The following is a 21,959-nucleotide window of genomic DNA, read 5'->3' on the forward strand; positions in this document are numbered from 1 at the left end:
ACAATAAAAAGGGAAGTATACTGAATAAAACGTTTCTTTATTTTTAAAGTAAAAAAAACAAGGGAAGTATAAAAACATTAAATGTATATACCATCGCTGTTTCCTTGCTTCAGATTGTCCAAAGGAGGTATGATGGGAGTCTAAAGTTTGACAAAACCTGGGACGAGTATAAAGCAGGATTTGGTGACCTAGATGGAGAGTACTGGCTTGGTAGGTTTGAATTATCTATGTGACCCGGTGACATTTCATTATGATATTTGATATAAGTTGGGAAAAACAACTATAATATTATTATACATGTATTAGGTAAATTTCCACCTAATGCAATCTTGGTTTATCGTTTTTTTTTCAATATTGACCTTGTCGGATATTTGTATATGATAAAATTAATCAGCATTTGGTTGATTTAGATTTGTTGTGTATAACAACATCTCATGCAATGAGTAAGTGTTCGTGTGTTCAAATTAATTTGTGTTTAACAATATTGTTGCATATCTAGTAGCTAATTTCGGCAATGTAGCTACAGTGCGACAATGCGCCATGCGAAGAGTAACAGTGCATCATGCAAAGAGCGACAATACGCCCTGCAGGAGCGACTCGGTGCAATGCGAAGAGCGACACTGCACCATGGAAAGGGCAATGGTGTTTGCCACATGGCACATTGTCGCTCTTCACATGGTGTATAGTCGCTTTTTGCATGGCTATGTCGCCAATATGAAAGTGCGATTTTGCCACAACCAGCCACCTTGGTATGGTATATATCTATTCATGTATGTTTTTGATAATTATACTTCTGCCAAAAATAAGTATCACTCCACTAACGTAAACCGTCCCTTCTGTGACGTCATACGTTTGTAACGTCGCTATCCGGATCCCGGCAAACGTATTTTATTCCTCCGTACCCATCTATTACAACTCGCTTCTGACATCATCATTCGAGCAAATATTTCGTCTGGAAGCTTTCTGAGTGTTTACTTGAATAGTATCAATCGGAAGGTGAGGTAATCTATAGGCCTAAATGTACATGTAGTATAATTTTGAAGATTCATGCATGAAGTAAATCCGATAATCATATAGTAGTCGCGATCGCTAAACCGTCAGATGGAATACACATGGATTTACGATGACCCAAAATGAAAAACTGAATTACCGCTATCATTATACATAATTGTATGCCTATCTTTCTGTAGAATATAACATAAATTGACACAGTATATTGATGCCAAAAGAAGTTAGTGGTAATTTGAATGGAAACATTTGAGTTTCGAGCTTCAATAGACACTCATCTTAAGATACCGGTACATGTAATTTTCGTCCGGAAACTGAAGAACAAAATACGGAAATAAAATTGCTGGAAAATATTTTCAATATTTTTATCAAAAATGCTATTACGGAAAATAGCCGATGTTAATACAGTATCACACAGAGCAAAATATTTGCCTCAGAAAAGCTGATCTATTTTTTTCGAATTCATTTCAAAAAAGTGGGTACTGTTAGTAGTTAAATTGCAATAAAACGTCGAGAAAGGAAAGGAAAATGCTCTTTCGGGCAAGCCTCGGGTTTTATAACATTTTGTGAATATCGGGTAGAATATTCCTATCCTTCATATCTACATACGAAATACCTATCTACGTATGAAAGAGTCTTATAATCTATGTATCAAAACACTTAACAATCCAATACTTTCTACGTCAACGAGCTAAAACACAAAACCTATTTTGCTTAAGGTTTAGGACTTTGTTTAAACGATATAGTATTTTTTGTATGCTTATATACATGTATATCACCTCTTAGGTGTAGTTGAACATTATTACACAGTGTCTATGTATACGTCCTAACCTAAGATATTACTGTTGACTCGTAGATTGTTGTGATGTTTGTAAATTTTGGTAAAATATGCAAAAATTTGTAAATTTCAGTTTTGCAAGTCCACAGGGTCCATACGCTTCTGTCACCAAATAACCATGCTATTATGTTTATTAGTGTTCGTACCACGTAGTAGGAGCGCTGGTTTCACCGGATTCCACTAAACAAAGGCCTACGCATCGAGTCCTTTTTGACCATTTTAGTTTAAACAGTGTCTTAAACCTTATATTTGATATCAAACTCTCATGAAGAAAGAATATGCTATACTAAAATAGATCTTGTATTCTCCTGATTGTTTCTGTATTATGTTGCTTGTTTTGATAATTTTAGGCAATATACTACTGTACTCATATACATTAAGACAGATGTTGAATTTCATTTGGCCATAATGGGCCTTCGTTTGCTTTCCATTTGAGTTCAAAACATTTACAAACAATAAATACAAGAATAATTGGAAGATTGCTAACAATTTGTTGGAGAATAATCATACAAATATAACATATGATAGGTACTGTAAACCAACCTTTATTTGCGGCTATTTAATATCGCGATTTCCATTTCAAAACAAGTTCGCGGATATTAATTTTCGCGAAAAAGACTAAATATAGTTCTACTTCCATTTGATACTATACATACATGTACAATGTACTATGTCATATCGATCATAATTCGCGGAAATTAACATTCACGAATTTTAGTCGATCGCGAAAATAAATAGCACGCGAATAAAAGTTGGTTTACAATGGAAAAGGGTGTTTTCAGTAGATTCTTTTACTATCACCATACCATCACAAGAGGAAAGAAAATATACGGTCTTCATGCTGAACTAGATATAATTGTAATATATGTCGCACCAGGTAACGAGGTTTTGCATCTCCTGACACATGCCAGCAATCTATCAGCCATGTTTGTCTTGGAGGATTGGAACGGAGTAGAGAAATACGCACAATATGACAGCATCAAAGTGTCGTCGGAGGCGGACAAATATCGCATTACTGTCTCCGGTTACAGCGGTACGGCAGGTGGATCACGTGTTTAAAAATTATGCCGAAACGAATATTCGTCTAAAATGGGGGCTTGTAGATTTGATGATGGGTTTCATGCAAGCAATGTTAAAAATGTTAACTAAAAATATATTCGACAAGAGCAGTCTTTTTTTAATGATCTTAGTTTGAAAAGATGTCGACAAGAACAGCTCGCCGATAAGAAAAAGTAATATACAATGTTACAATCGCCTACATAGAGGGCCGCTAGTAAATAGAGATCTACAAGGACAGTGTACGATGGCTAATTTCGCCCATGTCGCAGTGTCGCCGCATTAATTTTGGCGACCCCGCTATACAAATGGCCGAAATCAGCAAACATACGCGGAAGGAGATGGGTGGGTTGTAATACCTTGTTTATCATTGCAGGTAGGTTTACATGCTCTAGTTATCGACACTACTTTATATGCAATTACCAGTAAAGCATCTGTTTATCAAAGATCGGAACACTCATATTAAAGATGCTCCACCGCTGACAAATGGTATTTTTTCACTATAAATAAAAGGAGCAGACGATTTAGTATTTTTCTCCATTTACAAAAGTTACTTACTTTACACCATTACCACCATTGAAAAGTTTGAGCTTCTAATTTTACTTCAAGTTAAAAATATGAAAAATAATTAATTGCATCCCGAAAAAATTCCGTGACACTATATCCTATATGGAATGAAGTACTGATTGCGCATGCACCAAAGGCGAAATATATCATTTTATATTATATTTTGTGTTAATTAGGCATATATATACACGATTAAACACCAATTATTGTTCAAATGATTAACATCATTTATGCTCTTTCGGCGGTGGAGCATCTTTAAATGTCTACCAATTCTTTGAAAACGATTTATTTGTGGTGGTTGCTTTGTTTAAAGAAATAGAAACAGAAGTTACAGTGACCATATCCATAATTCATCCATACAGGAAATTCCCTGTCATGGGTGTCTGGGATGCAATTCTCTACGAAGGATAACGACAACGATCTGCGCGACGACCCCACTTCATGTTCCGAACAATACAGCGCAGGATTCTGGTTCAGAGATTGCTTCAAAACCAATATCAACGGGAGGTATGTTGTCGACGATGGACGCTCCAATAAATATGCGTTGCTATGGTTGGCATTCTCTGGGACGTTTCAACCCTTGAAAAAGTCCAGAATGATGCTTGGTTCAGCCCCATAGTCTGTTTATTTGGTTGTGTCTGTTTGTTCGGTTTTGTGTGTGCCATGAAATTTGTTACGGGAAAATAACCTATTTTATGAAATATGCTGGACATTTTGGTAAGTTTTTTTTATACAGAGTAACTTAGATTTACATTTCATCTAAGTAAGTATTTGTACACAAGAAAGACCACGTTAACCCTCAATCTACTGCTAGAACTCGCTGTATATGATACCAGCATTTATAATGATATATTTCTGAAATATCGGGCAGGAGTAAAACCAATGATACGGCGCCCTATCACGTTATTGAAGCTTACAGGATATAATTTGAGTTCAAAGTGGTCAAACTTTTACTGATTCGATGCTCGCTTGCTTGAGATTAGTGTCCAAGTGTGCTTTAATATATTAACATAATAAACATGTCTTTCCTTAGACGGCGGAAAGGTAATTGTCGATAAGGTATAGAGAGAATGAATTGATATGGATCAAGGATGTAATATCAACAGTTATTTTCCATATAACACTGGATCCTTATAGACATATGTCTGTAGAATACAATTTACTTAAAGTAGGAAATATAGGGTAAAGAAGTAATTCTAACAGTGTGGACAAAATATTGTCGAATTTTCGAGGCGATCTGCCCCTTTGTCAAGACACAAAAAGATCAAATAAAATTTCATATTAAGGACGGTCACGGACGTTCAGAAAAACATAAACAATGAACACATATAGAACATACAGATAAACTATAGGGCCAATAGCTATGCGTATTGTCTGAATGATCTCTTCGGTCAGTAGCTATAATTCGTTGCAATCTCCGAAGGCTTATTTAGTTTATCTATTGAAAGGCATATCAAAATGGTTTGAAGCTAAAATTAGTTTTAGATTAGAAATTATTTACATTTGTACATACGTCGACACGTTATGTAATTACAACACTAGGCGTATCAAACAGGGAAGGTGTCAGTTTGTTTGTTTATAAATCTTTTATGCGTGAGAGTATTTTATGTATGTATATTGATAATCTACAGCATGATAAACTGCTATCTATGATTGTAAGGGTATGTATGATTACACATGTGAGAAAGAGTAAATATATATGAAGTATGTATGATGATCATTGATCACAGCTATCTTGTGTACATTACATGTATTGATGGAAAAAAAACTGAATAAAATGTAAATGATAAAAAACCAGTTTACAACCACTGACATTTTTGATAAAACAGTTTTTGTCTATAATAGAGAGTTCATTGTGTCTCTGCTACAATATCATTCCGAACTACACAATCAAATGTCTATCCTTACAGCAATGTATGTGTCCTCACAAGTTTTTTTTTTCACTCGTAAGTGGAATATCTACGGAAAACTTTATCTATTTTTCTAGTGTACATTTTAGCAGACCATATTCATTATCAATACTTAATTTCATAGAAAGTATATACGATGACATTGATACTATTCCAGGTCGAAGCATGAACTTGATTTTTCACCCCATTAAGGCTTAATGCAAGAAAAAATAAAAATAAAAAAGATTTAAACATAAAATATATGTAATACGACATCTGGATATTTATATTCTAATTATCGGTTGATGCTTGAGAGATGTTTAAAGGTTCACAGCCTCAATGGCAATTGTTTAAAAGTGATAAAAAAATCATAGAATTAATGAATTAACTATCCTATATAATTAGGAAATGTTATGAATGTTCATTTTTGTATAATTGTAAAAGTCATACTATACGTAACCAGCAGCGCAAAGTCAAGTTAGATTCGACCCCGATATTGTTAGCATTAGTAAATGTAGTTGAAAGTAAGTTATATATAAGAATATTGATAATGATTTCTTAATAACTTTGGCAGTTGTTGAAAGTTAATACTTGTATATATGCCTTCATTTTAAACTGGTCGCCATATTAGAAGTTACGATTGTTGTTGAACGGAAGTCGGAAATTTAAAGTTCATGACCCGTTCTCGGAAGAATTCGGAATAACCTTACGTAGCTACGGTAGTCACATGACGTTCTCGGCAACGACGTTACAATGTTGGCTATAACTTCGCGATCGGCTTGTTTGAAAAATGGGACCCACGTAGCAAGGTTCAATATTTATTTGATTTTTTTTACCAAATTGAAAAGTTTCGAATCATTATCACTCATCTTGATTTCGATTTAGTCCCGTCTCTGCATGATTTACAACAAATTTTCTAAATCACGAAAAAAAAACATAAAAGATATGCATATTGGGACTTTCATGGCATAGATATCTACCTGTAAAAGCTGGTTTCTGCAAATGTGAAATAGATATTAATCAAGATGGGCGTATTGTTACAATGTTCTAAGTTGCTTAGACAGGTAACTTTTAAGTGTAAGTGTACATGTTCAGTATTTCAACAGATAATAGTACATACCTTTCAAACAAGTTTTGGATGCCTCCGCTTTTCATTGTTTTAATCAATGTCCATATAGCTAGTTTTAAATAATCTTGTGTAGATATTTTAGTCTACATGTGCAACTCTAATAGTGTCAAATTGTAATATTGATATAACTATATAATGCATGTATCGTGCCTTTACATTATATTTATGTATATTTATCATTAAACAATGGTAACACAGTAGAAGTAATAAATATGATTATTTTTAGGACCATGATGTATTGTTACAGGATTCACTAAATAAATATAGATAAAGTCTGTTCTGTTTTCTAAGTCCACTCGTGCTTTTTAATCAACTTTTATCATCCAATATTTGTTCTGATTTTTATTTCTTTGTCAAATCATACGTTTACATTGTATTTAGTGGAAGAGATTTGATATGTGAGTCTTACTAATATTTTTCTGTATTTTATTGATTGTTGATTATTTTGTTGATATGTATAATGCTATGCTTTAGTCAGTTTGACATTTTATTTGTTTGTCTGTGATATGTTATATATGTATATATTAAAGATGCTCCAACACCGACAGACCAAAAACAAACCTCATCATTTGAAAAAAATGTGTTTAATCGTGTTGATATATGTCAAATTAACTCAAAAGAATAACATAAAATAATTCATTTTGCTTTCGGTGCATGCGCAATTAATACTTCATTCCATTTAGGACATAGTGCCATGGGTTTTTTTTCATGATGCAATTAATTATTTTAAGGTAGACCGTCCCTTCTGGTTTCCTCTCATGGATTTCGTTCATTTTTTGATATTTTGATTTTACGTATACCCTGATCACAAAAACCGCATAAAAAATCATATGTCACCGGGTTAATTTTTCTTCCAGGGTTGCTTAAATATATGTACAAATGACTTAATAATCCGGATTTTAAGGATTTTTAAATAAATACTATTTCCTCCCTGTTGCATCCCTTAACATATAAATAATATACCTGTAAACATGTTCATACCTTCAGTAGGTGATATAGAATTCATTACTGTATCCAATAAGCTGGGTTTTTCCACAATAAAACGAAATATCTTTATTTTAAAATTAAGTCCGGACCCAATTTTAGTGAAAAATTGCATAAAAATATTAATGTTTTCTTTTTTTTCTGAAAAAAAATGATCTCAAGAAAAATCGATTTTTTTTAGAATTTCCATGAAGACTGGCTTATTTGCAATACGAAAAGCCAATAAAAAGTATACTCGCATTATTTTTCAAATTATGACCGATTTGCTTCCTACAACCCCTTAAATTTTGGTCTGAAAATGTTAAAAAATAGGCGAATCTGTAGCACTTTTCAACGTTTTATGTTATTCATCTACCCTTGTTAGTTTTTACAGATTGGCACACCTTTTTATTGATACACTTCAAGTAAACACTCGAAAAGGTTCTAGACGAAATACTTGCTCGAATGCCGATTTCAGAAGCGAGTTGTAATAAATGGGTACGGAGAAATATAATACGTTTGCCGGGATTCGGATAGCGACGTAACAAACGTATGACGTCACAGAAGGGACTGTTAATTTTATCTTAGTGTGTTAACTCAACTTTTTAATGTGTTAATGTTGTAAGTGGTAACTTTTGTAACTGAAGAAAAATTCTAATTCATCTGTTCCTGTTTTTGATAAAGATGAAATACTGTTTTTCAGCGGTGGAGCATCTTGAAATGTCACCATAAGGGACCATTTCACAGCAACATATTTTTTCGTTGCTTATGTGATAAGAAGGGGATGCTTATGTGACATTTTCAAAGTTTTTTTGGCGGTTTTTATTTTTTAAACCCCACATTGGCTTTTTGGTTTATTGCTACAAATAAGTTTTATATGTATTTCACATAATTTTTGTCATGTATCATATTGGAATATCATTTGTTGTTGATTTAATAAATACTCGAAAAAGGGTTTTACTTTATAAACCCCACATTGGTTTTTTGGTTTTTTTACTTCTTGAACAAATATGTGTTGAAGATGCATAGATACTGTTATACCACAGGCGTTTGGCTCTAGACATTTTTTTCTTTATATATATATATATGTAATACTGTGTCATAGTATTACATATATATGGAGAGAAAAATGCCTATAGAGCCAAATGCCTGTGGTTATACTCGCACAAACCGCTTATGACTGTATGTAGCATAAACTCCACACTCGTAATTGTATTTTGGTCAGTGTTATGCCGTACGAGGGCACTGGTGGTGATTTCAGTAGAATTAACGCATTTAGGCTTGGCGCCTTAAATTGATTGCAATGGTTTGATGATTATTTGGCGCTAGTAGGTGTTACTCTGCCGTAAAAATACCCATATCTGCCGTAAAAATACCCATATGTAGTTCGACAACGAGTAGTTTGTTGCTGGACTACCTATAGTAAGTAGAAATGCACCGAATCCCGTATTTCCATATATAATGGAGTTATCTCCCTTGCAGGAAGGTATCCATTGTGGCGTCATTATTTCGTGAGCGAAATTCACGTCGTTTTCTCTGAAAGTTATGACGTTATGCTCGCAAACACATGACGTCACAATCAATACCTACCGTAAGGGCAGATAACTGTTATATCCCCCCCCCAAAGTGCGATTTTTTCCACGGTTTGGAAAATAACAATATCCAAACACAAATTCGCTCAACAGAGACAGTAATGTGTATAACCCGTTACAGCTGGATGCGTTTTATGTACACTATACAAATTGAAACAATCATAGGAGTAAATTACTCAGTATAATATTTAAAAAGTTTAACACAGACACCAAAAAATAATCTCTCCAATATTAACTATACTAGGTATTTAATTGTTGTATTTCTGACAGAGCAATGAACACTCCGATTCCGAGTACATTATCACCGGCGTTTGTCTTCTGTGACTACGTTTAACTTTTGATTTGTCGCGGGAGGACCTCGAACAAGAATTACGCGAGTGTGAACTACGCATGTCTCTTTCCATGTCAGATGCCCAGGACACCCTCCTTCCGGATGAAGCTTCACAGAAATCCTCGGCAGACCTACTGCTACAAGCTGAGTAACGATCTTCCAAGAGGATGTCATGGTCATGATAACTTGCATCTTGTAAATTCTCAGTTGCCGGAGAAGCTACTACATCTGGTTCACGCCGATCTGTAATTTCATTATGGTGATTATCAGATGTTCCCTCGTGCATCTTCTGCTGTTTAGATAAGTTCTCATCGACTTCAGTGGAAGCTTTTTCCGGTTTTATTTTGTTGTCATCATCAGAGAGGCCGTCTTGCAAGTGACCGATGTCTAAAACCTTTTCACTAAGTCGTGCTTTTCTCGCCACGCGCTCGTCATCAGTTTGATCAGCACTTTGACCTTTCCTTGGATCCGTTTGTGCTGGTCGCAGTTTGGCTTCTTCTGCTTTAAGTTTAGAAATAAAATTATTATAAAATTCATTGTCTGCCTTACCACGGGAAACCTTTCGTGTTCTAAGTGGTTTGTTTTCATCTGACTCTATTCGACTCTGATCTTGACGTTTTTCGGTATTAGATTTCATATCCTGTGGAGTTACCGGCTCTTTAGTTCCGACAACATAGTACGATTCCCTATCGTGCCGTGTGTATTTAGGATTAGACGTTGGCATATTAGATCGGGATGCCTCTGGCAGAATTAGGATTGGCAAACACAACTCTTGTTTGCTAAGAAAAGCTTCTACTTTTCGGTCGACCTCGGATGGCGGTGCTAAGCACGAATCCAAACTAGAAATTTCTGCCGCACTATAATTGTCTGCTATTGAAACTGTTTTTAGAATCCCCCCATTGGGATCTTCAGGCTCCTTGCAATATTCCTGTAGCTCTAGCTTCGGGTTAGGGCGCAGGGAGTTTCCCGGAAGAACACAGAGGTCATTCCATTCCTTTGCCACCGTCACACATTCTTTATCCTTTTGGAGGGTGACGCCATGTTTCCGTCTTGGAGCTGAACGCTTTCCGGCTCCAACATCTTTTTTGTGTTGTCTGCATCCGACATCAACAGATTCAACGCGCGTTTGACCTCTCTGTTTTGTTACTGGAGGCTGCCGATCAACTGACTTCGGTGCAGCTCTTTCATCGAAAGTGGTGTTTTCTCTATATAGGTCATACGCGTTGTCCTCGCTCCAGAAGTGATGAAGAGGGATGGTCCTTAGTTCGTTTAAAGAACCGTCCTTAGGGAGAGGGTATGACACCTCCTCTATACCAAGACTGGACAATGTTCTGTAGATAAGATAATTCACATCATTCTGGCATCGGACGTCCACAGGCATGGCCAGGCCCTGTCTCTCCAGGATATTGAAGACTTTCTGTATACGATAGGATATCTACAACGGAAGATATGTGCGACCGTGTATATTTTGAATAAAAACCAACTCGTATGTGAGAAATGCGACCATTGCTTTCTCATCTCTCAATCGTTTGGAGAGAAATGAAATATGATGTCAATTACATGTAATTCACTTCAAGCTTGAATGTATTTTTGATAAATCATTCGTTTTGGAGGAGTCTTCAAACAATTGCTACAACAATCCAAACTGATCCTTCAGGTGACGCTCTATTTAGAGTGATATGTTATCCCATTCATAAACATTGTCATTTAATTAATGCCGAGGGCCGATTTGGTGTTCCGATGGTTCATAGTAAATTCGATGGCTTTTTAAAACAGCCTTAAATATTTTATCATATATTGCTAGTAAATCATATCAAGCTAAACATCCGGGTTTTATTTTGCGCTACGGTATAACTGAACATTTAATCTGTTTTTCGATGAGCATGATATTGCAATTTATATGCCGTGTGTCTTAAGGTATAAAATGTCATTAATATCTAATTTCACTGACCGGTTTTTTCTCTCGCTCTTTATCCTTTTTCAACCATCTTGATCGTTTGCTTGGCGACTCGGTTCTGAACTTCTGAGGCTGAAAAAAAATCATAAATACATTACATTGCTTCCTATCTGCGTCCTCTTTTCCTCGATTTTATGTGTTGGATTTTGATCTTGCGGAGTGCAGATTCCCAGAATATTTTTTGTTGAATTAACACAGAAACATTTCAAAAACCTCTTTTAGTCTAAACAGGTTATAGAATGTATTCAACATAATAGTTAAGACACGGAATTGACCTCTCTATGGATGTGATCAAATCTGAGAATGTGGACATTTTTTCACTAGGAAACCACTTCAGTACTTTTGCCCTTTTCATCATTTTTTCATACTGAAGTATATCACCGAAGACACTAAATAATCACATCCCATCCGGTCACATTATACTGCCAACACTTAGCTGGAACTACCGGAAACAATTTTATAGATTATGATGTGTTTCGACCAGAGGCCATATAGAACCTTCCTCATACGGGCGAACTGTTGGCTAATTACCAAAATGAGGCGTTTGTCAATGGAAACGTTTGAAAGAAGAAAAAAATCTCTAATTTAGTCGCCTTTTACAATCATGCAGTGGGGGCAGCATATAATTATACAATCCCAATGTTTTATCGTCAGATTAGAAAGCACATATTATACTAGGAATACTAAATAGTAATACCAATTTAGTTCTTTCTACACGCATACTATATGTTACTTTAAGGAATAGATGTTTATTTTGTTGAGGTTATGAGAGTATAATGATAATGGAGCACGTGTAAATTATGTAACCCCGGCGAATGTTTCCTTATATATACAGTTTTTCAAGTAAATGAATATTATTTATTTCCGCAGCAGTTGCATATGTTTTTTTTATTAAAATACCCATATTTTTTCTCTCCCGTCATCGTCAACGAATTCGATTGAACAGCTGATTGGAATCGAGTCATTCATATGTTCCCGCCAAAAGTAGGGTCATGACCCCACGTTGCTACGCCATCGACTATCCACGTAACAATAAGAATCGCCGCGCGTGTTGTGGTGACATTATACACTGATAATGATAATACTAGAAAGCATGGTTATTGAGTCCATGTCAGTGCAAACTGTAAATATATCAAAGTAAACCAGTGAATTTTATAATGTACCGACTGTACACTCAATAGTACCGACTGTATACCATGTACCGACTGTACACCAATACGACTACTGTATACTCAATAGTACGACTGTACACTCAATAGTACCGACTGTATACCCAATGGTACCGACTGTACACCAATGGAGTAACTCAATGGTACCGACTGTACACTCAATGGTACCTGACTGTACATGTACACCAATGGTACTGAATACCCAATGGTTACCGACTGTACATCAATAGTACCGACTGTAATACCAATGGTACCGACTGTACACTCATACCGACTGTAAACCAATGTACCGACTGTATACCCAATGGTACCGACTGTGCAGCCAAAGGTACTGACTGAATACTCAATGGTACCGACTGTACACTCAATGGTACCGACTGTATACCCAATGGTACCGACTGTGCAGCCAAAGGTACTGACTGAATACTCAATGGTACCGACTGTACACTCAATGGTACCGACTGACAATGGTATACACCCAATGGTACCGACTGTAACACAATGGTATGGTACCGACTGTACACCAATGGTACCGACTGACTATACACCAATGTACCGACTGTACCCAATGGTACCGACTGTACCAATGTACGACTGTCACCCAATGGTACCGACTGAACTCAATGGTACCGACTGTATACCAATGTACCGACTGTAACCAATGTACCGACTGTACACCCAATGGTACCGACTGTATACTCAATGGTACCGACTGTACACCAATGGTACCGACTGTACACCAATGGTACCGACTGTACCCAATGGTACCGACTGTACACAAGTACTGACTGAATACTCAATGGTACCGACTGTACACCCAATGGTAACCGACTGTACACCCAATGGTACCGACTGTACACCCAATGGTACCGACTATACACCCAATGGTACGACTGAATACCCAATGGTACCGACTGTACTCTCAATGTATACCGACTGTACACCCAATGATACCGACTGTACACCAAATGATACCGACTGTACACCCAATGTTACCGACTGTACACACAATGTTACCGACTGTACACCCAATGTTACCGACTGTACACCCAATGTTACCGACTGTACACCCAATGATACCGACTGTACACCAATGATACCGACTGTATACCAATGGTACCGACTGTACGACCAATGGTACCGACTGTATACCCAATGGTACCGAATGTACGACCAATGATACCGACTGTATACCCAATGATACCGACTGTATACCAATGATACCGACTGTACACCCAATGATACCGACTGTACACGCAATGGTACCGACTGTACACCCAATGATACCGACTGTACACCCAATGATACCGACTGTATACCTAATGGTACCGACTGTACGACCAATGGTACCGACTGTATGCCCAATGGTACCGAATGTACGACCAATGATACCGACTGTATACCCAATGATACCGACTGTATACCCAATGATACCGACTGTACACCCAATGATACCGACTGTACACCCAATGGTACCGACTGTACACCCAATGATACCGACTGTATACCCAATGATACCGACTGTACACCCAATGATACCGACTGTACACGCAATGGTACCGACTGTACACCCAATGATACCGACTGTACACGCAGTGATACCGACTGTACACCTAATGATACCGACTGTACACTCAATGGTTTGTATATAAATAACATTATTGCGCCAATATTATCAACTAAACACCGTATGATTATGAGTGTTTACAGATGATACCGACCCTGTACCAATGGTACACAGCTTTCAGGAATAAAGACTCTTCACACAATGGTACGAAAATGAAAACATATACCAAAGTTATAATAATCAAACTTATGTGTTTTTCTAATCGACATTACTAAAAACATTCGTCATCCCTGTTTAATGTTCTGTGGATTTTAGTGTCTTCTGTGTATTATTCCTGCGTAATATATGATAACTGTGTGGATTCATTTCGATGTTTTACAATCTTGTGCAGTGATAATCAACTATATCATAGATACCGCGCGATATTTAGGACGATGGCGGGAAACATATGACGACCCGCGTTATGAAAATTAGCATTTTACTTATTTTAGTCAATTTTATAAAACAGAAGATTATGATGAGTGTAGTATTAACGATAATTTTATAATTTTTGCGACTCTAACACAATTATCAATCTCATTTTACATTCCACTTTGAAAAAATAAAAACCGCTTCGGAAAGGGAGTGGGCCTTAATTATTTTTTTCCCCTATACTTGAATAAATACAATTATTTTCTAAAAATATGCGTGATTTTACAATGTGTATAATTATGTAGATACATTGTATAATCTATTTTAATGTCTATAGTGATTTGTATATATGCATTTTATCGATATCTTTTGATACAGTATCTTTTCTTTGCGAGATATTTTGTGTATAAGTCAAATTATCTTTCATGAACCACTGCAAATATCGATCGGTAGCGATCGATAATTAGATGGGTTGAAATAGTTATCACTGTTAGGAAGATAACTGTAACTTGTTCATATGATATACATGGTACGTTGTACATACATGTACTCGTCTGTTATGAATGTAGGTATGTACATAGGAAAAAGTCAGAGTTACCGGGTTACACTTATGTAGGTTAAGTTTTAGGCCTTAACTACGATCAAAGACGCATGACAACTATAGGCCCTAGTCCATACGTATTCACTAAAGGCGATTGGGACAGACAAGTATTTTTGATTATAAGCTGGTGATCGAAACAGAATCTTTAACTGTTGTAATGCACGTGCAATGCATTTTAGGGATTCCATTAACGTTCGGTTTCATTTCGGTTGTGATACAGTTAACGTTGTTCTGGTAGTAGGGATCACTTTGAAGAAAAGTTCGTGTCATATAAACAAATACGAAAAAATCTCTCCAAAGTTATGTTTTCTTTTTGGAAAATTAGATGGTACCTTTTAAGTTAATACTCACAAAAGGGTTCATCATGGCTTCAGTAAATATAAATTCCGTTATGAAAAATACAATATTTTTCGGCAGTAGCGGATCTTTTCGGGTGTAACGGATCATTTATCGTTATCGATTGTACGCTCGTGTTATTCACTCTAAAACGCTTAAAACTAATAAGAGAAATGATACATAGTACAGCGCATATACAAATAAAAAATAGATATACTTTGAGAATTTATAGCCATGGCTAAAATTCTCAGGGATCTGAGAATTAGTTACAGATTATGTAATCATGGACCTACCATGCGTGCCTCAAGACCATTTTTAGACGTTTAAGAGGTATATATAAAGTACCATGTAGAGTATGATTTTTATCGTTTTTTAATCTATACCTCTTAAACGTCTAAAAATGGTCTTAAAATGGTCTAAAAATGGTCCATAATTATATAATCTGTAACTAATTCTCAGATCCCTGTGCTAAAAATAGGCGACAACGGCAATATAACGTTGGGATCCTCCTAACGTCAGGAATGGGCCTGAACAGGGAAGCAATCAGTCGCGTCTCGCAGATGTAGCATACGATATACCTATAAATGACAGTCATTTTGCTCCACCTCGCCGGTAAGTTTGTCATTTGACCACCTAAACAGCCATCAATTTTTAAGAGACAACGCTCTTGGAATCCAGTCAAAGATGGAGAACCTGTGTATTGTCCTGTCTTATTACTTTTTATACTCTTTAAATGTATCTAGAGTGTTAAGAGTTTCGTGCACATATGTACTTATCACTTTGACCCCGGAGAGTCATAACAATAATTCTCTTCTTGTTGGGGGATTGTAAGTGCCTTCCAAAAATCTTGCTTCTCCTGCAATCAGGAATACTACTCATACATAAAGTCTTGCCGCATTTTATAATTCTCCCAACAGAATTATTTTACCTACCGATGGTGATTCCAGGACAACGTCGGTGATAACAATATTTGGGGACGGCATCTTGGTGCAATCTGCATGGATACAAATCCAAACCACGTGATGTCGGTTCGCGTCAGTACCGTTTATGACGTCATAATCAAAAATTATCTCCCTTCTTCGGACCATTTCGTTCGGGTAACCGAACTTTGTGTGACTTTCAGTAACAGAATAAGCATTGTTTTTAAATTTCAGTATTATTTAAACAACACAATTCTGTTCTCGGTTTTCTAATGCCACAAAGTCTAAATATATGACACTTTGAGGTGACTTCAACTGATGCATGTTTGAAATAATACAAATCGCGCACGACAACCTGTAGCATATTAACATATCCTCTCCACTTCTGGGTTGCGATTTCGAATCCGATATGTGGTAGTTGCCAGGTATTGACCGCTGGTTGGTGGTTTTTTCTCAGGGTTCTCCGGTTTTCCTCTACCAACAAATCTGACACGTCCATAGATGGCCCTGGCTGTTATAGGACGTTTACTAATTACAAAACCAGACCAGCAGCATGAGCCGTTTTAAAGTGTTTTAATGTTTCATTTTGTTTCCCACTTTACGTATACCCTATATATTGCACATATATTGCACTTCATCATACATACTTGCAGAAAAGCTAACTTTAGTCTGAACTTCATACACGAAAGTACGGAACGCCGTAGCTGCCATAAGACTAGATGTTTTGTTGCATTACATCACCATGTGTCACTTTGTTATAGCATCGTGTCACCGTATTAAAGCATCATGTCATCATGTCATAGCATCGTGTCACCATGTTATAGCATCGTGTCACCATGTTAAAGCATCGTGTCACCGTGTTATAGCATCATGTCACCATGTTATAGCATCGTGTCACCATGTTATAGCATCGTGTCACCATGTTATAGCATCGTGTCACCGTGTTATAGCATCGTGTCACCATGTTATAGCATCGTGTCACCATGTTATAGCATCGTGTCACCATGTTATAGCATCGTGTCACCATATCATTGCATCGTGTCACCATGTTATAGCATCGTGTCACCATATTATAGAATAATGTCACCATGTTATAGCATCGTGTCACCATGTTGTAGCATCGTGTCAACATATCATTGCATCGTGTCACCATGTTATAGCATGATGTCACCTTGTAATTGCATCATGTCACCATGTTATAGCACCGTGTAACCATATTATAGCATGATGTCATCATGTTATTGCATCGTGTCACCATGTTATAGCATCGTGTCATCATATGATAGCATGATGTCATCATGTTATTGCATCGTGTCACCATGTTATAGCATCGTGTCACCGGTGAGCCGTGTCACCATATTATTGCATTTTGTCACCATGGTATAGAATGATGTCACCGTTTTATTGCATCATGACACCAGGTTATAGCATCGTGTCGCCAAGGTGTGTAAACAACTGCTACTTATAATGTTTATCTAAACAACCATTACTGAATTAATGTTCATGTTTTGAAAGTTAAAGCTTGAGTTTTTTCAAAATTTTAAAATTAACTAAATTCTAAATATAAATTTCAATTTTCTCATAGCACTTACTTTCTTCATTACTGAAGTGTATATAGCTTATACATGGTCCCTCCCATTTTATACTAGAGTTTAAAGTTACTATTGTAAAGTTTAAAATATTTCCGTCATTTTCAAACTCTAAAATTTCGTCTATTTCATTTCTACTCGAAATAAAAACATATCTTTTTATCAGCGTTACAGTAACGAACCAGATTTTGGCCCAAGCATTAAGATATCCAATTTCTCTATTTAGGATTGTTTGAGTTTGGATACGGAAAGAAGAGTAATATTAATAAGATAATAAAGAGAATGTATGAATATGGCAGTTAATAAATCTGAACAACTCTATGCTTCATATTTCATTACCCTCAAAACAATTTGAACAACTTCGTATTGATAAATGTTCCTTGAAATGATTTAAAAGTCTAACTCCGTGCGGTTGTAACTACTGCATTTCATATTACACATACCGTCCAACGTTTTGAGTTGTATATATCACATTTTCCACCATATACATTAATAGGAGAGCATCCTTGCCCTGAAAAAAAACCATACTCATTTCAACAAGGGTCGTTTATACTGTAGTAGCGGAGGCTGCTTCCTCTTACGGAACGTTTGCGTCTATTTCCATGGTTAGTTTTATACCCCGCCTTGAATGACGGATCATAATTTATCATAATGAGGAAAAACGGTATAAAGCTAGTATATTAATAATCCGAAATAAAAGGCCAAAATAAATAAATTCAAAGTAAAATCAAAATCATTTCTATGGAATATGTATTCAGCCACTATAGGGCCTTCTTCAGTCCGAAATCATTTATCATAGTTCTAGTGTTATCACTCTCCGCCACAAATAGTTCCGTCCCTACCGCTTTCCTGTGTGGAAACAAAAGATCTATGTCTAGGAGACGCTTTCTAATTTTGATGGCAAGTCAAGTAGTGATTATGGAGGAAGGATGATCCAAAAGATAACTAATTGATATAATTCGTCAAGACATCATACATCATTAATTTAATTTATGTTGCCAAGGAAACCAAGTTGATTAACATGGGGTTTGTGAAATGTCATTTTAAACCTACTAAGACTTTGTATCGTGCAAAGTTAATTACACAAAAATGCATATAATTTGACTCATTACATGGATACATAATGGTAACCATGAAAACTTAATAGATTGTTTTGATTGGTCAAATTTGTACATTATGAGATGAACAGTAAATTGTTATCAAAGGAGATTGTACATCCAATGTTTTTTATGTATTTTATGGCACAGCGAAATTTGCATGGATCAATTCTTGGCATATTTGGTCTTACTTAAAACAGTCTCAAACGAGGAATAGTGTTGTATTGATCAGCCATTTGCTTACAGTTATTGTTTCTCTTACCTTTATGGAAGTATCTTTCTTTAATATTTGTCGCTACAGATGAAATATAATTTGAACATGAACAGATACTACATGTGCCCTAGACCAGCCTGTCATGCCGCCTGAGGCTGTATTGCATGGCTACCCATCAATAAAGCCTCCTGAGGTCACGGCAACAACAAAATCTCTATTTCCTCGGTTAAATTTTAACTTTTTTTTCACAAACTTGACTGGTTTTACTATAAAAGATGCAATCAACGGATTTTTTTGTTGAAAATATCACTTGACTTTCAGTCGTGGATTTCTTCGAATTTATTTCAAAATGGCGGGATGTTATAGTTGTAAAATTGCAATAAAACTTCGAGGTATGAAAGAAAAATACTCTTTCATAAGTGGATATGAAGCCTCGGGTTTTACAACATTTTGTGAATATCCCTATCCTTCATATCCACATGTGAAAGAGTCTTATATTCCATACCACTATAACGCAATGCAACATACATTATTAATATACTTCCCATTATCAGTCGATTCCATTTGCAAAGAAATGTTTAACGGTGATTCCAACTCTGCCTTTTATTGTTCAAAGTCATTTTTGATGCTATGATGTATATTACTGAGCCTATATTTAATTAATTCTGCTTAATGGAATCAGGCGCCTGTAGTTATATAGACATTCCGAATCGGTTGATGTGTTTGCACAGTTACTGCTTTTCATACTATTGGTTCTGAGGTTTTAGTCTTGCAAATAATTAATAAGAATGAAAAATTCCAAGTGCGTTATCGGATGGTCTTATCCTGTGACTTCCTTTTTTTCGATGAAACTGTACCACTTTTCGGTCTCGAATTGATCATTCCCAGATCAGAGACCGCTAAAACTTAAATTTACAGCATTATTTTCTCCTTGTTATGAGCAGACGACTCGTTTGATTGAATATTGAGGTACAAAGAAAATATTTATGTTGCTTTTTACATTTATGATTTGTCTTCCATTCTGAAGACATATTGTTCAAATGCATTTTATTAAGCTTAGATAAGAAAAAAACCATGGAAAGCTCTTTCTATCATCCTCGCCAAAAGATCGATATATTTTTTTCCCAGATCACCATAACGCAAAGTACCATAAAGTATTAATATGTTTTGGATTATTGGTCGGTTCCTTTGGAAGAGAAATGTTTTGACGATGATTCCAATTCGCTCTTTTGTTGTTAAAAGTCATTGCTAATAAAATGATATATATTACTGAGCATATATTTAATCGATTCTGCTTAATGGCATCAGGCGTCAAGTCATATAGACATCCCGAATCGGTAAATGTGTTTGCATATTTGATTAATTCTGCTTAATGGCATAGTTACGATCATTTACACTGTTGATAATAAGTTTTCAGACTTGCTAATAGCACATAAGAATGAAACATTTCAAATGAATCCTCGGATGGTCTGGTCTTGTGACTTCCTTCTTTTTTTGGATGAAACTGTACGTAACACTTTTGGTCTCGAGTTCACATTCGTACATAATACATCGGGTGTAGGCGGTACTGCGTTAAAATCGCTTGTGCTTGTACGAGGGGGGGGGGGGGGGGGGCGCTTTTTTACACAATTTGAGGAATGTTCGGTTTATGGTTTGGGAATTGTTCCTTAATCTGAGATTACTTGTCATACAAATGTGTGTGCCATGGAACATTCGACTTATCCATGAGCATTTTTCCAGTAGTTTTATTTCCGCAAAAGGCATGGTAGTTTTCACGTCAAGTCCAGAAACATTTGTTAAGTTGACACAGATCGGGGAATTATCGCATTTCAAAACTAAAAACAAAAAAATCAGCAGAATTTCGGCTGATATCTTGTGCCGACTAACGTTAATGGATTTTTTTAATCGTGGGTATCGTATAAAACCATTTACACCCGACTGAATCATTTAAAGGACAGAAAATGCCGTCACTAATATCCCTATTAGATGTTACAAGGGTGGAATCGCTTACAATTTTGATGTTATGAGGGGTATCGCTTTGAAACTTTAAAAACGCGCATGATCCTGGTTTAAATAATCATGATTGGCTTTTACATTGTAGTTTATTTGTATCTTTTAATAGTTTGCTGCTGTGTCTTTGAACCAAATATCAAAATACGTATCCTTATTGTCACTTTGTTTTATAAAGGATCTGACAACATCACATTACGGGTCCCGTTCTGATGACCTTTACACATTTTAAAATGTATTTTCTCCACCTAGCTTCATCCAACTACAAGGCATTTCGTCCCAGTATGCATTGTGCTCTTTGGATGAAAGGACGAAATACAAGAAAATTATTCTAATATTTCGATCTCTTGCAAACTTTTTCATCCTCGCCAAACAATTTGGAACTCTGTTATTTAGTTTCTTTAGGTCACCTGAGACGAAGTCTCAAGTGACCTTTTCTAATCGCCTTTTGTCCATCGTCGTCCGTCGTCCGCCATGCGTCGCGCGTCGTATGGCAATAAACAATTTATATTTTTGACTCTTCTCCAAAATTGCTGAAGCAAATTTGTTGAAATATTGTAGAAACCTTCCATGGCCAAAGGTCAATCAAAATTGTGAATTATTTGGTCCCAGCAAATTTGATATTTTCACTCGGGCGAAAAATACCACATATATTTCTTTTAACATAAAACATTATATTTATTTCATTGTGAAAGCAACAAGAACGATTAGTATG

At 36.0% G+C, this 21,959-nt stretch overlaps 2 protein-coding genes across 3 annotated transcripts in view; one reads left to right on the forward strand and one right to left on the reverse strand.

Annotated features, from left to right (window-relative positions):
• The window catches only part of LOC138316430 (uncharacterized), a 37,935-nt gene extending 33,682 nt beyond the window's left edge, over positions 1–4,253 (forward strand). Inside the window, exons 6-8 of the mRNA XM_069258124.1 lie at positions 114–210; positions 2,724–2,888; positions 3,832–4,253. Coding sequence (XP_069114225.1) covers positions 114–210; positions 2,724–2,888; positions 3,832–4,088 — 519 coding nt within the window. The 3' untranslated portion in view covers positions 4,089–4,253. The remainder of the gene's footprint in view (positions 1–113; positions 211–2,723; positions 2,889–3,831) is intronic.
• Positions 4,254–9,176: 4,923 nt separating this feature from the next.
• On the reverse strand, positions 9,177–16,447 carry LOC138314412 (uncharacterized). 2 transcript variants are annotated; one of them, XM_069254729.1, is made up of 3 exons: positions 16,187–16,244; positions 11,325–11,402; positions 9,177–10,808 (listed from the first exon to the last, which is right to left on the reverse strand). In XM_069254729.1, the coding sequence occupies exon 3, from the start codon at positions 10,752–10,754 to the stop codon at positions 9,291–9,293; it is 1,464 nt and encodes a 487-aa protein (XP_069110830.1). In that variant the 5' UTR covers positions 10,755–10,808; positions 11,325–11,402; positions 16,187–16,244; the 3' UTR covers positions 9,177–9,290. The 2 variants fall into 2 exon arrangements, with proteins under 2 accessions (XP_069110830.1, XP_069110829.1); XM_069254728.1 differs by lacking the exon at positions 16,187–16,244 and adding an exon at positions 16,347–16,447 and having other exon boundaries at positions 9,178–10,808.
• Between the last annotated feature and the right edge of the window lie 5,512 nt (positions 16,448–21,959).

The sequence above is a fragment of the Argopecten irradians genome, chromosome 2, assembly GCF_041381155.1.
Source record: "Argopecten irradians isolate NY chromosome 2, Ai_NY, whole genome shotgun sequence".
NCBI classification, from domain to species: Eukaryota; Metazoa; Mollusca; class Bivalvia; order Pectinida; family Pectinidae; genus Argopecten; species Argopecten irradians.

What these genes read in the sequence shown, in the direction of transcription:
- LOC138314412 (XM_069254728.1), bottom strand. Translation starts at nt 16,397, where the DNA reads ATGCCGTCCCCAAATATTGTTATCACCGACGTTGTCCTGGAATCACCA. An exon ending in TTGTCCTGGAATCACCATCG is followed by an intron (nt 11,403 to 16,346) that starts GTAGGTAAAATA and finishes ATTTTTTTTCAG; the next exon opens with CCTCAGAAGTTCAGAACCGA. An exon ending in AAGAGCGAGAGAAAAAACCG is followed by an intron (nt 10,809 to 11,324) that starts GTCAGTGAAATT and finishes CTTCCGTTGTAG; the next exon opens with ATATCCTATCGTATACAGAA.